This window comes from Indicator indicator, chromosome 10, assembly GCF_027791375.1.
Source record: "Indicator indicator isolate 239-I01 chromosome 10, UM_Iind_1.1, whole genome shotgun sequence".
Lineage (NCBI taxonomy): Eukaryota > Metazoa > Chordata > Aves > Piciformes > Indicatoridae > Indicator > Indicator indicator.
Window position 1 is genome coordinate 27,321,266 of NC_072019.1, and position 18,060 is coordinate 27,339,325.

At 44.5% G+C, this 18,060-nt stretch overlaps 1 protein-coding gene across 1 annotated transcript in view; it reads left to right on the forward strand.

Moving 5' to 3' along the window:
* CACHD1 (cache domain containing 1) overlaps nucleotides 1-18,060 on the forward strand; it is a 125,795-nt gene that overhangs the window by 83,255 nt on the left and 24,480 nt on the right. Inside the window, exons 6-13 of the mRNA XM_054384249.1 lie at nucleotides 482-626; nucleotides 2,560-2,776; nucleotides 7,869-8,018; nucleotides 9,716-9,949; nucleotides 12,855-13,004; nucleotides 13,936-14,059; nucleotides 14,863-14,980; nucleotides 16,834-17,002. Of these exons, the coding sequence (XP_054240224.1) occupies nucleotides 482-626; nucleotides 2,560-2,776; nucleotides 7,869-8,018; nucleotides 9,716-9,949; nucleotides 12,855-13,004; nucleotides 13,936-14,059; nucleotides 14,863-14,980; nucleotides 16,834-17,002 (1,307 nt within the window). The remainder of the gene's footprint in view (nucleotides 1-481; nucleotides 627-2,559; nucleotides 2,777-7,868; nucleotides 8,019-9,715; nucleotides 9,950-12,854; nucleotides 13,005-13,935; nucleotides 14,060-14,862; nucleotides 14,981-16,833; nucleotides 17,003-18,060) is intronic.

Here is an 18,060-nt window from a genome sequence, read left to right on the forward strand (position 1 = left end):
GCACAGTTGCACAGGTTTCTACATTTCATGTAACCAGCAAAACCCCACCAGTGCAGTGAATTCTACATGTGAGTGAGGTTCCCAGCACCCAACATTCATCATGAGGCTTTTCTTGCTTGTCAACACTTAATCTAAAACTTGGTGTCATCTGCTGCAAACAGCAATCCCAAGTGCTGCTGCTGTGTCAGCAAAATTCTTTATTCCTGGCTGAAAGTAGTTGCTGTGGCAGAGGGAGAAGGATCTGATACCTGATTTGGGTATCTCTTCCCTCAGGAAGAGAGGGAAAGTGAGGCCTTCTCTGAATCTTCTCAATTAGGCTTTCCTAGCAGAAGCTTTCATGAAGGCAAACGTTCCTGTTACAGTTCATTGTGTTTTCCTGGGGTGTTTTTGGTTTTGATTCTTCACTGTTTTCACTTGTGAAGGTTTGAGTGGAGATGACAAGATGACTCATGACAGTGCTTTGGGGGTTGTTCTCCTTTAGGCCTGTCTACGTTTCTACGGTTCGACCGCAGTCCAAGCATATTGTTGTCATTGTGGACCATGGGGCTTCGGTCACCGAGACACAACTTCAGATTGCCAAAGATGCTGCTCAGGTCATTCTGAGCTCTATAGATGAACACGACAAGGTAATGTTTCTCCCAGCATGTTTCCAATGCTTTCAGCTCTCCTCAGTGTTCTCAGTTTTCATCCGAACTGATGGTTTTAACTGCAGTCTGTAGACTCACGGGGATCTGTGGCCTACCCCTACTGCAACTTCCGGAAGCCTGCGTTACTGCAGGGGAAACATCTGGGGATCTGCAGACAAAATTCCAAAGTGAAAACCACTGTTTTAAGGCAAAATCTTATTTCTGGGTGACCTTCAAAGGCTCTTTTGTCTTGGCAGAGTCTTTAGGTGATGGTTCAGCCTGGAGAAGAGAGGGCTCCAGGGAGAACTTGTAGTAGCCTTCCAGTACAGGAGGCCTGGGAGATATGATTTACAAGGAGCATGTAGCAATAGGACAGGGGGCAGTGGTGTGAAACTGGAGCAGGGTAGATTTAAATTGGACATTAGGAAGAAGCTCTTTACTGTGAAGGTGGTGAAACTCTGGAACATGTTGCCCAAGGAGGTAGTGGAGACCCAGTCCCTGGAGACATTCAAGATAGGTTTGATGGGGCTCTGAGCAACCTGATCTATTGCCCCATCCCAGGAGACATTCAAGATCAGACTTGACATGGCCCTGGGCAGCCTGATCTAGTTGGACTGCAGGGGGGGTTGGACAAGATGACTTTTGAGAGTTCCTTCCAACCCAATGCAATTTGTGAATTAGAAGAACTGTGCTCTGAGCCTGACAACTTCTGAAGTACTTGAATGCTTTGAGAACCTCTTTTCTCCTCTGAAGCTGTATTTCTTTTGCTTGTGAAAATGGAAATTATTTCTTCTGCTATACTGGGGAAAGCTGAAGCATAATTAGTGGTTGGAAAATTCCCAGACAAAGAAAGGATAAAGCAAAGGAAATCTGGATTTTGTGTTTGCTTGACAATAAGACAGTCACTTAAGTTGTGGTTTTGGAAGTACAGATTAGAACCAAGGGCCTGTAGCGTACTTCTGTAGCACCACAAGCAGTCCCCAGTATGGTCTTTACTTTTAGTAATTCTCTGCCAGTGGGACCTTGATTATTCTTTCTGGTTGGGTTTTGTTTTTGTTTTTGTTTTTTTTAGCAGGAAGGAAATTTCAGTCAAATCAAGTCAAAGAACAACTGATTATAATCTTTGCCTTAAGTCTTCTCGATAATAATCCAGGAAAAACATTTCTACTTCTGTGCTTTTAGAGTGTTTTAGTACTGGAAAATAATAGCTCAGCAGAATTAATAGCTCTTAAATGTCAGTGTCAAAATCATTTGTCTTAATATAGACTTGTAATGAAGAAAATAGATTTAAGACATTTATTAGTTGGTAGCTCAGTGGTTAGGAAACCTGTTATACAGGTATAGAAGTACTGCTTAATTCTGTGGCTGTCTTGCATCAGTCATAATTGGGAATAAATTATGCCACTCATTTAATAAGACTGCTGTAGTCTGTGTCTGTTAATGTCCCACTACATGCCTTGACTTATTGACAGGATTCAAACTGCTGGGAAATTTGCCCTGCTTAGAATGAAACATTAAAGCAACACAAAGCTTGGCTAAGAAAAGTTCTTAGTGGGTTTGTTCTGTTTTCTTTTCGTTTTTAGCATGCATTCTGCTTTTCTCTAGGCGCTCAGGGAGAGGTGGTTTATTTTAATTTTGGTTCTCTCTAGTCCACTCACCCTGCAGCCCAGAAGAGTGTATTAACTATTATGTATGAGCAAAGTGAAGCTGACTTGGTCTGAGAAACAAAGGCTGAAGTCTTTTTTTCTTGCAATCACCATAAGTCTAATCCTTTTCAAATGTGATGGGTTTATGCCTGGAGCATTTCTCTTTTAACAATTGCATTTTAAATCCAGGGAATCTCTTCAGTTGGCTTTATCATTGTGTTTTCTGTATCGGTGCGTAAAGAATTCTAAATGGGAAGGTAATCCAATAGAGTTTCTTCTCTTTCAAGATCTCCGTGTTAACCGTGGCAGACACAGTCAGAACCTGCTCGCTGGATCAGTGCTATAAGACTTTCCTGTCTCCTGCCACTAGTGAGACAAAAAGGAAGATGTCCACCTTCGTTAGCAGTATAAAGTCATCTGACAGCTCCACGCAGCATGCGGTGGGATTTCAAAAGGCTTTCCAGCTGATACGAAATACCAACAACGGCACCAGGCTCCAAGGAAGTAAGTCCCTGCTTGAGCAATCCGGCTTATTCTGGAGGCTTGCCAATGTCTGCTTGTTTGAGCTTCTCGCTGACAGAGGCCAAAGGAACGGAGTGTCTTGAATGTGAAATGAAAGAATAGAGGGTGGAGGAAAGCACGGATTCTGGTGGCTGGGTCTGGAGGCTCACAAAGATGATCAGAGGGCTGGAGCACCTCTCCTGTGAGGGCAGGCTGAAAGAATTGGGGCTGTTCAGCCTGGAGAAGAGCAAGGTCTAGGGAGACCTTAGAGCTACATATCAATACCTAAAGGGGTCCTACAGGAGGGCTGGGGAGGGACTGTTTAGAAGGGCTTGTAGTGACAGGATGAGGGGCAATGGTTTGAAATTGGAGCAGGGTAGATTTAGATTGGACATCAGGAGGAAGTTCTTCACAATGAGAGTGATGAAATACTGGAGCAGATTACCCAGGGATGTGGTTGAGGCCCAATCCCTGGAGATATTCAAGATCAGACTTGGTATGGCCCATGGGCAGCCTGATCTATTTGGAACAGTCTTTGCTGACTGCATGGGGGCTGGACAACATGACCTTTGGGAGTCCCTTCCAGCCCAATGCAGTTTGTGAATCTGTTGACTCTGCACAAGTAGCCATTGAATGTGGCCATTCCCTTTTAATTTAGTTCACTTGCTGACTTCCTTTTGAATTACAAAGTGAAATTGTAGGATTAGGTTGTCCAATTGCTGAATTATTTAGCAAATACATGTGTGGGGGGAGTCCTTTTAATGCAAATTGCTGTTGCTGAAGTTCAGTGACTTAAAGCTAAAACGTATGTATGGATAATCTGCCTAACTGGAATCCTACAGAGGTGTCCTTTGCTTCTCAGGGAAAAGGGGGTTTGGAGAATACCAGTTATGGGGGCTGTTTTATGGAATGTGAGGTTAGCCTGGCTAAATTTTCCTTCTTCTAAGAATATCCTCCTGAATTGTGGTCTGCTCTGGGCTTCCTTCTTCCTATCCCATGATTGGGGTTTTCTTGTGTGTTTTTGTAATGAGGATGTGGTGATGTAGGAAAGATGGATGTGAAATTGAGTGGCACGTTTGCTTGCCAGGAGGCAATGGAAAGCCAATTCCTGAAGCTGTGCTCTGAATGCTTGGTGGAGTTAAGTAACATCACCGCTGCTGTGGCAGGGTGGAGAAACCAATTTGATCTCTATGGGTTTAGTCAATTTATGTAACACAGATCCCATAGCTTGCTCCAATAAGAGCAAATTCTTCAGTGTGCTGAAGGGCACAAGCTCAGAGCAGAACACGACGAAAAAAAAAGTCCTGGAATTAAATTGCTTTGGAAAGAGTGAGGAAATGTGCTCCTCCTTCATGTGATTTATAAAAGGGTGCTTTTGCTATAAAAGCTTCAACCAACATCTGACTTCTAGGCAATACAGTGAAATACTGATCTGCCTGTACACTGTTTAGCTGAAAGATAAGGTGCCCAAGGGCAGGTATTTACCATCCTCTGGCAAAATTATGAAAAGCCTGCAGCTTTCTACAACATAAAACATAAAAAATAAACTCAAGAAATCCAGCACTGCTGAAGCTAGCTGGAATCAGATGCATTAGTCATCAGGAGTTATTCCAAGAACATCAGCTGTAGAGTCTTGCAGCATAACAGAATCACAGAATGGTAGGGGTTGGAAGGAACCTCTGGAGATCATCCAGCTCAATCCCCCTGCTAAAGCAGGGGCGCCCACAGTAGGTTGCCAAGGATCACAATGTCCAGATGGGTTTGGAATCTCTCCAGACAAGGAGATTTCCCAACCTCTCTGGGCAGCCTGCTCCAGAGCCCCAGCCACCTTACACCAAAGAAGTTTTCCTCCTGTTCAGATGGAACCTCCTGGGTTCCGGTTTGTGGCCATTGCCCCTTGTCTTGTCACTGGGCACCACTGACAAGAGTCTGGCCCCATCCTCGTGCCCCTCACAGGTCCTTTAGCTCTTGCTGAGCATTGATCAGATCCCCTCTCAGGCTGCTCTTCTCCAGGCTCACCAGCCCCAGGGCTCTCAGTCATTTCTTTTCATAGAGGTGCTCCAGGCCCCTCAGCATCTTTGTAGCCTCCACTGGACCCTCTTGAACTGAGGAGCCCAGAACTGGGCCCAGTACTCCAGGTAGAGCTTTACTAGGGCAGAGTAGAGGTGGAGGAGAACCTCCTTTAGCCTGCTTTATGCACTCCACCAGACCATTTGTATTCTTGGCCATCGGTGTCTCACTTGTACAGCAGGACTCCCAGGTCCTTCTCCACTGAACTGGTTTCCAGGAGATCAACTCCTAAATTCTTCTACATATCTTTCCTATTTGGCCACTCTTTGTGTATTAGGATTAGAAGGCTTTGGTACATTCTCCATTAATGTGCAAACACATTTTTTTCCCAGGTTTTATACCAACTATTTTGGGGCACAAGGACAGAGAATTGAAAGAAAAGGCAAATGCTTTGGATTTAGGTTTTCTTCAGGAGTGAAAAGGCTTTGAAGGCCCAATTGCCTATACAGCAAATTTCAGAATTCGTAGGGTGAGACACAATAGGTTTGAGAAGAGGATGTTTATAGAACAAGTCTCATTTTATTGTAAATAATCTTTTCATCTTCTTAAAAAAGAAAAATAAACCTATTAAAAAAATAAAATCATTCATTTCACTGTTAATTTTCTAACATCCTCTTCCTGGAGAACAATGTATGGGTGTGTCAGGGAAGCTATTGAGATACAGCCTCATTCCCAAATTCACACTGGGAAAGTTAGAAGGGAACTAATGGTATGAGATGGAAGAATTGTGCCATTGATCACGTCTGAATTTCCTGCCTTATGCTGGTTCTTATTGCTTTCCTGCTCGGCAGATCCTCATCCCAAAGCTCTGCCACTGAGTACCAACATTCCCAGAAAACTCTAGGTAAAGAGCTGGGATAAAATTGCAGTGTAGATATATTTAGTTTATAGAATCATAAAATCCTTTCTGTTAGAAGAGACCTTAAAGATCAAGTCCAACCACTAACCCAGCACTGCCAGGTCACCACTAAACCATGTCCCTCAGCACCACATCTACACAACTTTGAAATCTCTCTAGGGATGGGGACTCCACCACTGCCTGGGTACCCTGGGCCAGCCCTTGACAACCCTTTCATTAATAATGGTAGACTGAACACTGAATAATGGTAGACAGGAAAGAGAGCTTTTTCCAGCTCTCTGAGTTCAGTGTATCAAATAGAGCAGGCTGATTAGCTGTTGAGTGATAAGATGCCCTGTTGAGCAGGAGGTAAGGTGTCCTTCATGCAGACTTAGAACTATCTTATGTTACTTCTGCTAGCAAAGCTTTTAGACTGCAGGATCATGCCTGGATGTGGTGTACAACAGCTATGCTATAGCCTAGGAAACACTGGAAGAATTTTCCTTAAGCTACAGCCAAAGCTGTATTAATACCAGACTCTGGGTGGGGTTTTTTACCTACTTTTAGCTTCTTAAAATAAAAGTCAGATACTCCCCCCAAATTTACAGCTCTTCTTGCCTCAGCCAATTCTGGCTGCAAGTCTTTTCAAGTCATGATGACAAAATGTACAAGCCAAAGCATTCATACTTAGTTAAAAAAAACAACCCACAGCAAAGCCACAAAGAACCCCAGATGACACAACAGAGTTGGTGTATAATGAATTAACCTCATGTGCTCCACATAATATGGTGAAGTATGATCCCTACAAGTGTCTTTAGGCATAAAATACTGGTTAGTGCTGAGATAGAAGCTGATGAAGCATCTAGATGATTTGAATCTGTGTTCAAAAGCTTTGAGGTAGGTCTTTCACCAGGAGCATAGCTTGAAAAACATGTTCAGTGTCGCACAGAATGAGTCATTGATGGACAGCAGTGTGGTGCCTTTCCAACATACAGCATTGGGTGCCTTTCATCCCCTGGTGTCCTCCAGCTGTTGCACTGAACTCAGGGACTCAGATTACAGAATTACAGAATGGCAGGGGTTGGAAGGCACCTCTGGAGATCATCCAGTCCAACCCCCTGCTAAAGCAGGGGCACTGACAGCAGCTTGCCCAGCATCACAATGGCCAGCTAGCTTTGGAAGTTCTCCAGAGAGGGAGACTCCACAGCCTCTGAGCATCCTGCTCCAGGGCTCCAGCACCCTCATAGCAAAGAAGTTTCTCCTCATGTTCAGGTGGTACCACCTGGGTACCAGTTTGTGCCCATTGCCTCTTTTCCTGTGGCTGGCCCCATCTTCTTGCCCCCAAACCTTTAGCTCTTGCTGAACATTGATCAGATCCTCCTCTCAGGCTGCTGTTCTCCAGGCTCAACAGCCCCAGGTCTCTCAGCTTTTCCTCCTCATAGAGATGCTCCAGGCCCCTCATCATCTTCATAGCCCTACACTGAGCTCTTTCCAGTAGTTCCATGTCTCTCTTAAACTGGGGAGCTCCAGATATGGCTTCACTAGGGCAGAGTAAAGCGGGAGGAGACCCAATCTTGTGCTGCTGGCTACACTCTTCTTGATAGAAACCATTAGGGTTCTTGGCCCTGAGGGCATGTTGCTGGCTCATGGATAACTTGTTGTTCACCAGCACTCCCAGGTCCTTCTCTTTAGAGCTGCTTCCCTGCAAGTCAACCCCTCACCTGCACTGGTTCAAGGGGTCACAGGTGCTCCTCTTCGATGCATTAGGGAATTGCAGTCCTCTGGATTGCAGGGTAGGTGATGAGCAGATTTTTGCTTTCGTTAAGCCCTCCACATGGAGCAGGGTCTGCTGCATGCTGGGATCCTGTGCTCCTGCTGTGGCTGCAGCCAGACCAGGAGGCGCCTGTGAGGAGAAACAAGCCACAATGCTTTTAGATGGTTGGTAGGCACCAAATCAAGCAGATGTTTGTTAGGTGCTCTGAATGAAATGAATAATGAAGGATGTGATTGATGAGACTGTGAACCTCACAAATGAAGCTGTTAGCAATATATGGTTCTAAGCAGGGCTCTGACCACCTGAATTTATAGAATCACAGAAATACTGAGGTTGGAAAAGACCTCTAAGATTGTCAGTTCCAAGAACTGCCTTAATGTAATGCACTTTCTGCTCTCTCTTTCTGATTCTAGATACTGATATGATCATAATTTATCTCTCGGCTGGGATCACATCAAAGGATTCCTCAGAAGAAGATAAAAAAGCCACTCTCAGTGTCATCAATGAAGAAAACAGTTTCCTCAACAACTCAGTAATGATCCTTACTTATGCCCTCATGAATGGTAAGAGATGATTTTGTGTTTTCACTGGGTGAAAAATTTCCTTCTACAGCTAGCTTCTTCAGCTCATCCAAATGTAATTCCACACCTTACTGGGAGTAGTTTGTTGGAGGATTTTGGCTTGTGTAATCCAGAGGCTGCATCCAGATCTTTGGTCTATAAAACTGTGTGCCACTGCATGGCTGTGTCATGAAATCAGAATGGTAGGGGTTGGAAGGGACTTCTGAGTCCAAGCCCCCTGCCAGAGCAGGATCAGCAAGGGCAGGTCACACAGGAATGCATCCAGCTGGGTTTGGAATCTCTCCAGAGAAGGAGACTCCACAACCTCTCTAGGCAGCCTGCTCCAAGGCTCCAGCACCCTGGCAGCTAACAAGTTTCTCCTTGTATTGAGGTCGAACCTCCTGGGTTCAAGTTTGTATCTGTTGCTCCTGTTCCTATCAGAGGACATCACTGGAAAGAGTCTGGCCCCTTCTTGACACCCATCCTTCAGAGGTCTGTAAACATTAGTAAGATCTCTTCTCAGGGTTAGTTGTGGGGGAGTTAACCTTCACTTGAAATCCCTCTTGCTTTAACATTAAATCCAGCAGAAAACAGATCAACCATTGATGTTACTGGGCATAACTTCCACCAGCAGACGGCTCTCAAGGTATTTCTGCCAGTAACACAAACACCAGGGGAAACTGTGTTTCATAGTGCAGTTGCTCAGGATCTAAATTCTTGTTGGTTACCAGCCTGAACTTAATTTGGTAACTGTTGCCACTGTACACCACTGCCCATTTTTCCTGGTGCCACCAAATAGGAATATACTTGGCTTCTGTTTCAGTTATTAGCCATGAATGTAACATCAAATGTAATCTGAAATGCTCTTATAGCTTAGGACCTACCTTAAGAGTGAGGTTAAACATGAAGGTGATGCTCACAGTAGAGCCATAAAGGTTGGAAAAGCCCTCTAAGGTCATTGGGTCCAATCATCAACCCAACACCATGTCCACTAAACCGTGGCCCCAAGTGCCATGCCACACGTTTCTTGAACACCTCCAGGGATGGTGACTCCACCACCTCCCTGGGCAGCCTGTTCCAATTCCTGACCACTCTTGCAGTAAAGATACTTTTCCTGATATCTTGTGGAACAGAAATTTTGCATCCTGTGTTTCTTCAGTAAGAAGGTTGTATGTTGTATCACTGAAAACTGCATGTAGCCTCCAGGAAACTAAAGTTCAGCCTAATGGATCATTTGCACATTAAAATACTCATCTGAGACCTAATATATCCAAAAGTCTTTGATTTGTCTGTAGGAGCTGAGCCTGGCACATGTGTCAAATGGGCAACTTTAGTGTTTAAGCTGAAGAATAAAGCCTGTTATCTCCAAGGGCTTCTAATATGCTCTTGGTCCTATATGTGGACCAGCCACTGGAGGAGAACAAAGAGCTGCCCTGTGGATTTATGGGTCACATAAGTCTTTGTTAGAAGATCTTTGTTGAGAGTGGTTATGCAAAGAGCCTGTTCAGATTTTGCACCATGCAACAGAACATGAGAGGCAACCTTAATCAATTACTTTTCCTAAAGCCATACTGGTCTGTCAGTACCTCACCTTATCACTTACCAGTCCTACAGCTTTTATTGACAGCACTTTAAGAAATCTTGATGGAAATTCAGCTTCTTTTGTCTCCTTTCTTCCATTTCTTCCCTTTGCCTTTCAGAGGGAGTGACAGGTTTGAAGGAGCTGGCCTTCCTACGAGACCTGGCAGAGCAGAACTCAGTGAAGTATGGGGTGCTGGACCGAACAGCTCTCCCTGTCACCAAGGGAAGCATGATGGTGCTAAACCAGCTGAGCAACCTGGAAACTACAGTGGGCAGATTCTATACAAACCTCCCCAACCGAATGATTGATGAAGCAGTCTTCAGCCTGCCCTTCTCAGATGAAATGGGAGATGGTAAGTGCTTGCAGTTGAATTTTGGTGTCAAAACCTACAAAATTAGGTTCCCTTTGCTTATATGGAATTACAGAATTGGTCTGGTTGGACCAGACCTCCAAGATCATTGAGTCCAACCTTCAACCCAGCACCACCATGGCCATTAAACCATGTTCCCAAGTGCCATGTTCATGTATTTCTTGAACATCTCCAGGGATGCTGACTCCACAACCTCCCCAGGCAGCCTGTTCCAATATAAATATTCTGTAGTTTTATAAGGTGATGCTTTCAGGTGTGTTCCCAAGGCAAATACAGAATTACCCTTCCATGCCAGCAGGTTTTTTTTGTATCTGCAGAAGGTCTAGGTATGAAAAAGTGGTGTTAAGACACAGAGTAGATAGATTTAGATTGGATTCTCAGGGGTGAAATTTGGTCTTAAAAGCCTGTGTACAAGGGAGTGAGGAAAGGCTGAGGGATCTGGGGCTCTTCAGCTTGGAGAAGAGGAGACTGAGGGATGGGCTCATTCATGTTTGTAAAGATGTGCAGGGTGAGTGTTGGGAGGATGGAGCCAGACTCTGCTCAGTGATGTCCAATGACAGGACAAGGGGCAATAGGTGCAAGCTGGAGCAGAGGAGGTTCCACATGAACATAAGGAAACACTTTTTTACTGTGAGGGTGACAGAGCCCTGGAGCATGCTGCCCTGAGAGGTTGTGGAATCTGTTTTCAAAACCCACCTGGATGTGTTCCTGTGTGACCTGCCCTAGGTGGTCCTGCTCTAGCAGGAGGGTTGGGCTGGATGATCTTTTGAGATCCCTTCCAACCCCTAACATTCTGTAATTATCCATAATGTAATTTGTGGAGAGAAATTCTTTGTGCTTGAGGAAAGCAATCTTGTCATGTTGAAACAACATCCATCACCATGCTGCACCATTGCTGGGGGCATTATTTCAGTACTTCTGTATCTGGAGGCCTTGCAGGAAGGCTCGGGGAATTTCGTACATCACCACAGTGGAAAAGAAAAAGTTGCTACTGTTTGAGCTTCTGTTTTCTGTGGAGCTATGGCTGTGACTTTTAAGTCATCCTTCCTGCTGGAGTTCTATTTGTTCTGCCTTTGCACCCTAAGCAGTGGCTCTTCAAAACTGGTTTAGCATTGATTCTCCACTGCTGGGATGGAAAGACGGGAATGCTGGATGCTGGTGGTCCAACTTCTGTAAGAGAGGGGGAAGCAACCAGTTTAGCAGATGCCACAAAGAGAGATAATTAATTAGTGTCCAAAATTTGTTATCTTTAGCTCCTCCTTTAGCTTCAGCACGATTGGTCTGCCCACAGCACTGGGTAGAAAGAGGGAGCCTCTGCTGCCTGGTGATCACTTAGCCAGTGTAGACCAAATTTTGTGGAAATAATCAGTGATTTTATAGTGCTCTGACAACTGAGCAAAATCTGTATTTCTTCATTCAGGATTTTATATCTTCTTAGTATGTAGGGTTAAGATGAATAGTTTTCAAGTGCTGCTGAGTTTGGGTTGTTCATTTGTAGACTTCAATAATGGTTGGCTTCAATGATCTTGAAGGTCTTTTCCAAACAAAACAATTCTGTGATGCTATTTGTCTTGTGTGTTGAGTCCCAAAACAAATGTAAGCCTGTTCTTGAGCAAATCTCTTCTGACTCAGAACTCTTGCTCCTGTGTTTCCTAACTCAGTAATTAGCTATATACTGCTCTCTCACAAAGCCATATCCAAGCACAATGGAAAATTTGAGCAATAGAAGGATTAGAAATGTTGCAATAGTGAAGATTTGCCTAACCTAAATTTCAAAGTGTACTTAAAAGCTTATACACACAACTGATTTTTATTTTGGATTGAAGGAAAAGAGTCACTGAGTTTCCAAACTGTGGTGTAGAAAGAAAGAGAAATAAAGTTTTTGCCAAGAGTTCTTACCTTGGGCACAAGATGCATCCCAAAGCATTGTGAAATTCTGTCTCTGCTTCCCACTGCAGTGGTCATACTGAGATTTAGTCAAGCAGAGGAAGTTTAATACTCGGAATATGCAATTAGATGAGCAATAATTCATCCTTATTGTTGCTTTACAGGTACAAATTCTCTTCCTTCTTCTTCTCCCTGTTTTTTAAACGACATTAAAGGAACAAAATACTATCATGGATTTTCATGCAAGTGCATATCTTACCTGTAAGGCATCCACCTGTAGACCAACAAAAGGTCCCAAAACATTAATTGTAGGGTGTGTTTTAATAAATGGATTAAATGTTCCCTATCAGAAACATAGACCTTAACTAAGTAGTGGGTAACAGCAGCCAGCCATGACAGATAACGTGCTCCTCTTCCTGTGTAACAGTTTCAAATTATTATGGAACTATAGAATTGTTTAGGTTGGAAAAGACCATCAAGTCCATCTCTTAACCTAACAGTGCCAAGTCAGCACTAAACCATGTCCCTCAACACTACATCTGCATGGATTTTCAATCCCTCCAGGGATGGGGAATCCACCACTTGGGCAGCCTGGACCAGGCCTTGACAACCCTTTCACAGAAGAAATTGTTCCCTCTGTTCAACCTAAACCTCCTCTGGTGCAATCTGAGGCTGTTTCCTCTTGTCACATCACTTTTTACTTGAGAGAAGAGACTGACTTGCACTTGGCTCCAGCCTCCTTTCAGGGAGTTGCAGAGAGCCAGAAGGTCTCCTCTCAGCCTTTTCTTCTCCAGATTAAACAACCCCCATTTCCTCATCTTCTCCTCACCAAACCTGTTCTCCAGACACTTCACCATCTTCGTTGCCCTTCTCTGGACACACTGCAGCCCCTCATTGTCCTTCTTGTAGTGAGGACTCCAAAGTGCACGTTCTGTTTCCTCTAAAAATAATTAATTAGATATTTTTGCTGATGGCTTTATGTTATTTCTCTCATCCTAAGGCCTGATCATGACTGTAAGTAAACCGTGTTACTTTGGCAACCTGCTGCTGGGGATTGTTGGAGTTGATGTCAATCTCGCCTATATCTTGGAAGATGTCACCTACTACCAAGACTCCTTGGGTTCCTACACATTCCTCATTGATAATAAAGGTAACTTTTTGGCATGGATAATCTCTTGTAGTCCCACTGAGATCAATAACCATCAGAAGGAAATTCTTCATCCTCATGTCTCTAAATTAGTGGATAAGTATTGAATGATAATATTCATAGATTCTTAGAATGGTTTGGGTTGGAAGGGACCTTAAAGATCATCTAGTTCCAACCCCCTCCCATGGGCAGCAACACCTTCCACTAGAGCAGGTTGCTCAAGGCTTCATCCAACCTGACCTTGAACACTTCCAGGGAAGAAGCATCCATGACCTCCCTGGGCAACCTGTTCCAGTGTCTCACCACCCTCACTGTAAAGAATTTCTTCCTAATCTTCAGTCTAAATCTGCCTTCCTCTGGTTTCAATCCATTCCCTCTCATCCTACCACTACAAGCACTTGTACCTTTCTTGTAGGCCCCCTTCAGGTACTGGAAGGCTGCTCTAAGGTCTCCCTGGAGCCCTCTGTTCTGCAGGCTGAACAGCCCTAACCCTTGCAGCCTATTTTTGATTAAAAGGTTGTGTGTTGTTGATTAGCTTCACCTCAGAGCTGCTGGAGACTGTGGGTGGATTCATGGTTTGAACTGTCTGCACTGGAGGTTTGATATGGAAATACTGAACTTGCTGTTGAGATTTTCTCCCTGTGTTATATGTGAGTTTTTCTAGATCTGTAGGGCAAACCAAAACTGGTGTGCATGTGTGTTCAGCTCTTTTCTTCTGGTTCCATGTTTCATTTTCAGCTTACCTAGTTCTTGGAGCCATGTTTCATTTTCAGCTTACCTAGTTCTTCATTTGAATCTTCTTTGATGATAAATTGCTTGTTCACTTTGGTTAAGCCTTGTTAAAAACTGCATCTTGTTGCTGTATTCCTCTTATTTTTTTTTCCTGTGAATATTCATCCTGGGTTCAGTCTGGTTTTGTGTCTTTATTTTTTAGGATACACTCTTATGCACCCATCCCTCACCAGGCCCTACCTGCTGTCTGAACCACCACTTCACACAGATATTATCCACTATGAGAACATTCCCAAATTTGAGCTGGTGCGCCAGAACATCCTTAGGTAAGGAAATGGGCTGCAAGGCCAAATATTAGCTGTCCTTAGGGCACTTAGAAGTATTTCTAAGGAGTTTTAGGAGAATACCAGGTAAAGTTCCTTTTCCCACAGTGTCTGGATACTTGGAGGGATTTATTTTTTCTCTTTCTCCCCCTCCATTGTAGAACAGTTTGGGTTTTGTCTCCAAAGAACAGTTCTGGTTTGGGGTTTTGCCTCTATAGCTTTCTTCTTGTTATCACCTGGTGAGCTAAGCAGTGGTTTCCGCAGCAGATCTAGGGGATACCCTTTCTAATGTCTCTCTCTTTCATGTCCACTGTTTGATCTGGGATTATCTTTAGAACATAGTTGGAAAAAGACCTTTATGATCATTAAGTCCAACTGTTCTCTAACTCTTCTAAAGCTGGTGCTAAGCCATGGCCCTCAGCACCACATCTCTGTGTCAGTGAAACATATCCAGGGATGGGGATTGAACCATCTCCTTGGGGAGCCTGTTCCAGTGGTTGAGAACCTTTTCAGTGAAGAATTTTCTTCTAATGTCCAACCTAAACCTCCTCTGGTGCAAGCTGAGGCCATTTCCCCTTGTCCAGTCTCAGATTAGCCTTTGCCTAACCTGAGTATGTGTTCTAAGTCAAAAGATGGTGGTACAGGAGTGCATTTTCAGCATACATACACATTTTCTTTACCTCAGACAGATACCAGTTCATCTCTTCATCCCTTAGGATATTTTAATGCCTGTAGAGTAGGTGGAGTTTGCTTAAGAGCTTTCTCAATGTTTAATAAAATGCTGTATGTTCTGTTTGCCAACACAGCATTCCCCTGGGCAGCCAGATCATTACAGTCCCTGTGAACTCCTCACTGTCTTGGCATGTAAACAAGCTGAGAGAGGTTGGAAAAGAAGCCTACAATGTCAGCTATGCCTGGAAAATGGTAAGGAATGGCAGTGACACTCACAGGGTGGCACAGACTGAGGGTGCATTCATATACTGAGCACAGTGCAGCATGAAATACTGCTGTATGTTAAGTAAGAAAGGTTTGGATTACAGTGAAGAACAGTTCTGGTGCACCCAGCATAAGAAGGACATGGAACTGCTGGAGTGGGTCCAGAGGAGGCCATGAAGATGATCAGAGGACTGGAGAACCTCCACTATGGGGACAGGCTGAGAGAGTTGGGGCTGTTCAGCCTGGAGAAGAGAAGGCTCCAGGGAGACCTTAGAGCAGCCTTCCAGTGCCTGAAGGGGGCTACAGGGGAGCTGAGGAGGGACTTTAGACAAGGGCTTGTAGTGATAGGATAAGGGGGAATGGATTGAAGCTGCAGAAGGGGAAATTTAGACTGGAGATGAGGAAGAAATTCTTTACAGTGAGGGTGGTGAGACACTGGAACAGATTGCCCAGGGAGGTTGTGGATGTCCCCTCCCTGAAGGTGTTCAAAGCCAGGTTGGAGGAGGCCTTGATCAGCCTGGTCTAGTGGAATTGAAACTAGATGATGTTTAAGGTCGTTTGCAACCCAAACCATTCTGTGAATCAAAGGAAATGACCATTCCAAGTTTGTTCCTGTGTCAGCTTCAGAGGTGTGTCTGTGTGTGGTCTTTCATGGAGAAGACACTTGTTTCATGAGACATAACTAATGCAGAGTTACACAGAGATTATGCTGGTGCTTTCCCAATGGAAGTAAATCTCTGCTGCTCTGGATGTCACACAATGGTATCCTGGGGTGGATTAGAAGGGCTGTGGTTAGTAGGTCAAGAGAGGTTCTCCTGTCCCTTTACTCTGCCCTGGTGAGGCCACATCTGGAATATTGTGTCCAGTTCTGGGCCCCTCAGTTCAAGAAGGACCTCAGGGAACTGCTTGAAATTCGAGTCCAGCACAGAGCCACAAAGATGCTGAGGGGAGTGGAACATCCTCCTTGTGAGGAAAGACTGAGGGAGCTGGGGCTCTTTAGCTTGGAGAAAACTGAGGGGTGACCTCATTCATGTTTATAAAGGTGTGAAGGGTGAGTGTCAGGAGGGTGCAGCCAGGCTCTGCTCAGTGATGTCCAATGACAGGACAAGGGGCAATGGGAGCAGAGGAGGTTCCACATGAACATGAAGAAAAACGTTTTTAATGTGAGGGTGACAGAGCCATGGAACAGGCTGCCCAGAGAGATTGTGGAGTCTCCTTCACTGGAGACATTCAAAACCCACCTGGATATGTTCCTGTGTGATCTGCCTTAGGTGGTCCTGCTCTGGCAGGAGGGTTGGACTGGATGATCTTTTGAGGTCCCTTCCAACCCCTAACATTCTGTGATTCTGTGACACATAAGTACCTACCAGAGACCATATCTGCAGACAGTGCTGAGGCAGTGATTGGTTTTGAGCCATTCTGCTTAATGCTACTGTTCCCTTTTGGGCAGAGGAGTAGGATCCATTCATTAATACAGCTGGGAAAATGTTCAGCTTCTGATTTGGATACCATCTCATGCAGAAGTGTATCAGTAGACAGTGATGGTGTTTGCTGTAAAGAACTTACAAAACAAGAACTTCTCAGTTATTATAGCTTTAAAAAGAAGATCTATGCTCACAAACGTTAATTGTATCAAAGTGCAATGTGCAGGCTTCATTGCCAGTTGTGAGAGCTTTAGGAGAGCTTCTGAGGTGATCTTTGAGAATATGGCCAAGTCTGGTTCTGCCTTTCAGGACTGGATGAGATGGGTGATTAAAGAGAATGAAAACTAAACAGAAAATAAGTTCTCTAACTTCCACTTTTTTCTTTCTTCTGTTTAATGACTTGCCCATGTTTTTCAGGTCCAGGACACATCCTTTATTCTGTGTGTGGTGGTGATACAGCCAGAAATCCCTGTCAAACAGCTGAAGAATCTCAACACTGTCCCCAGCAGCAAGCTCCTCTATCACCGACTGGATCTCCTGGGCCAACCTAACGCCTGCCTGCACTTCAAGCAGCTGGCTACCTTGGGTAAAGCTTCCTTGCAGTTCATCTTCACCACCTTGTGCATGTCTGTAGAGTGTTGCAGCAGGAAGGAAAAGTCTTCTCAGAAGACACTGGAAATACTGTCTCTGAGAGATTTCTGTTTCCAAGGCTGATTTGCTTATCAGTCATTACCTTCTTACAGCTCTTCACAGATTGTAACTCCTCTGCTCAATGGTGAGCACTTGTGTGGATGAATGCAGAGGGACTGCTCATCAGAGTATGAGATAGTTTCTTCGGGAGTCTTGCTTGATCAAGTTCTCAGAAAGTGGGAGTGGGGAGAGAGTGAGAGAGGTCTCACCAAGCTTAAAACAAAGTATGGGCTGCATCAAAAGAAGCATGGCCAGCAGATGAAGAGGTGATTCTGCAACTCTGTTCTCTTGAGACCTTACCTGGAGTACTGTGTCCAGCTCTGGTGCCCTCAATACAAGAAGGGCATGAAGCTGCTGGAGCAAGTCCAGAGGGTGCCACAGAGATGATCAGGTGGTTGAAGCACCTCTCCTATGAAGACAGGCTGAGAGAGTTTGGGTTGTTCAGCCTGGAGAAGAGAAGGCTCTGGGGAGACTTAGAGCTACATTTCAGTATCTGAAGGGGACCTACAGGAAGGCTGGGGAGGGACTGTTTAGAAAGGCCTGTGACGATAGAACAAGGGGCAGTGGTTTGAAACTAAAGCAGGGAGAGATTTAGGTTGGATATCAGGAAGAAGTTCTTCACAATGAAATTGGTGAAATACTGGAACAGGTTGCCTAGAGAAATGGGATTGAGGCCTCACCCCTAGAGACATTCAGGGTCAAACTTGATGTGGCCCTGAGCAACCTGATCTAGTTGGAGAAGTCCCTGCTGACTGTGGGGGGGTTTGGACAAGATGACATTTGAGGGTCCCTTCCAATCTGATGCATTCTGTGATTCTCTTCTCTTGGCTGTAGATCAGATTATTGACAAATAAGTAGGATGAAATCTTAACCAGTCATGCAGAACTAATATTCTCTTGACTTTGGACTTATCCAAGTTTTTCACTTCCACAAGCATTTAATACCATTGATCCA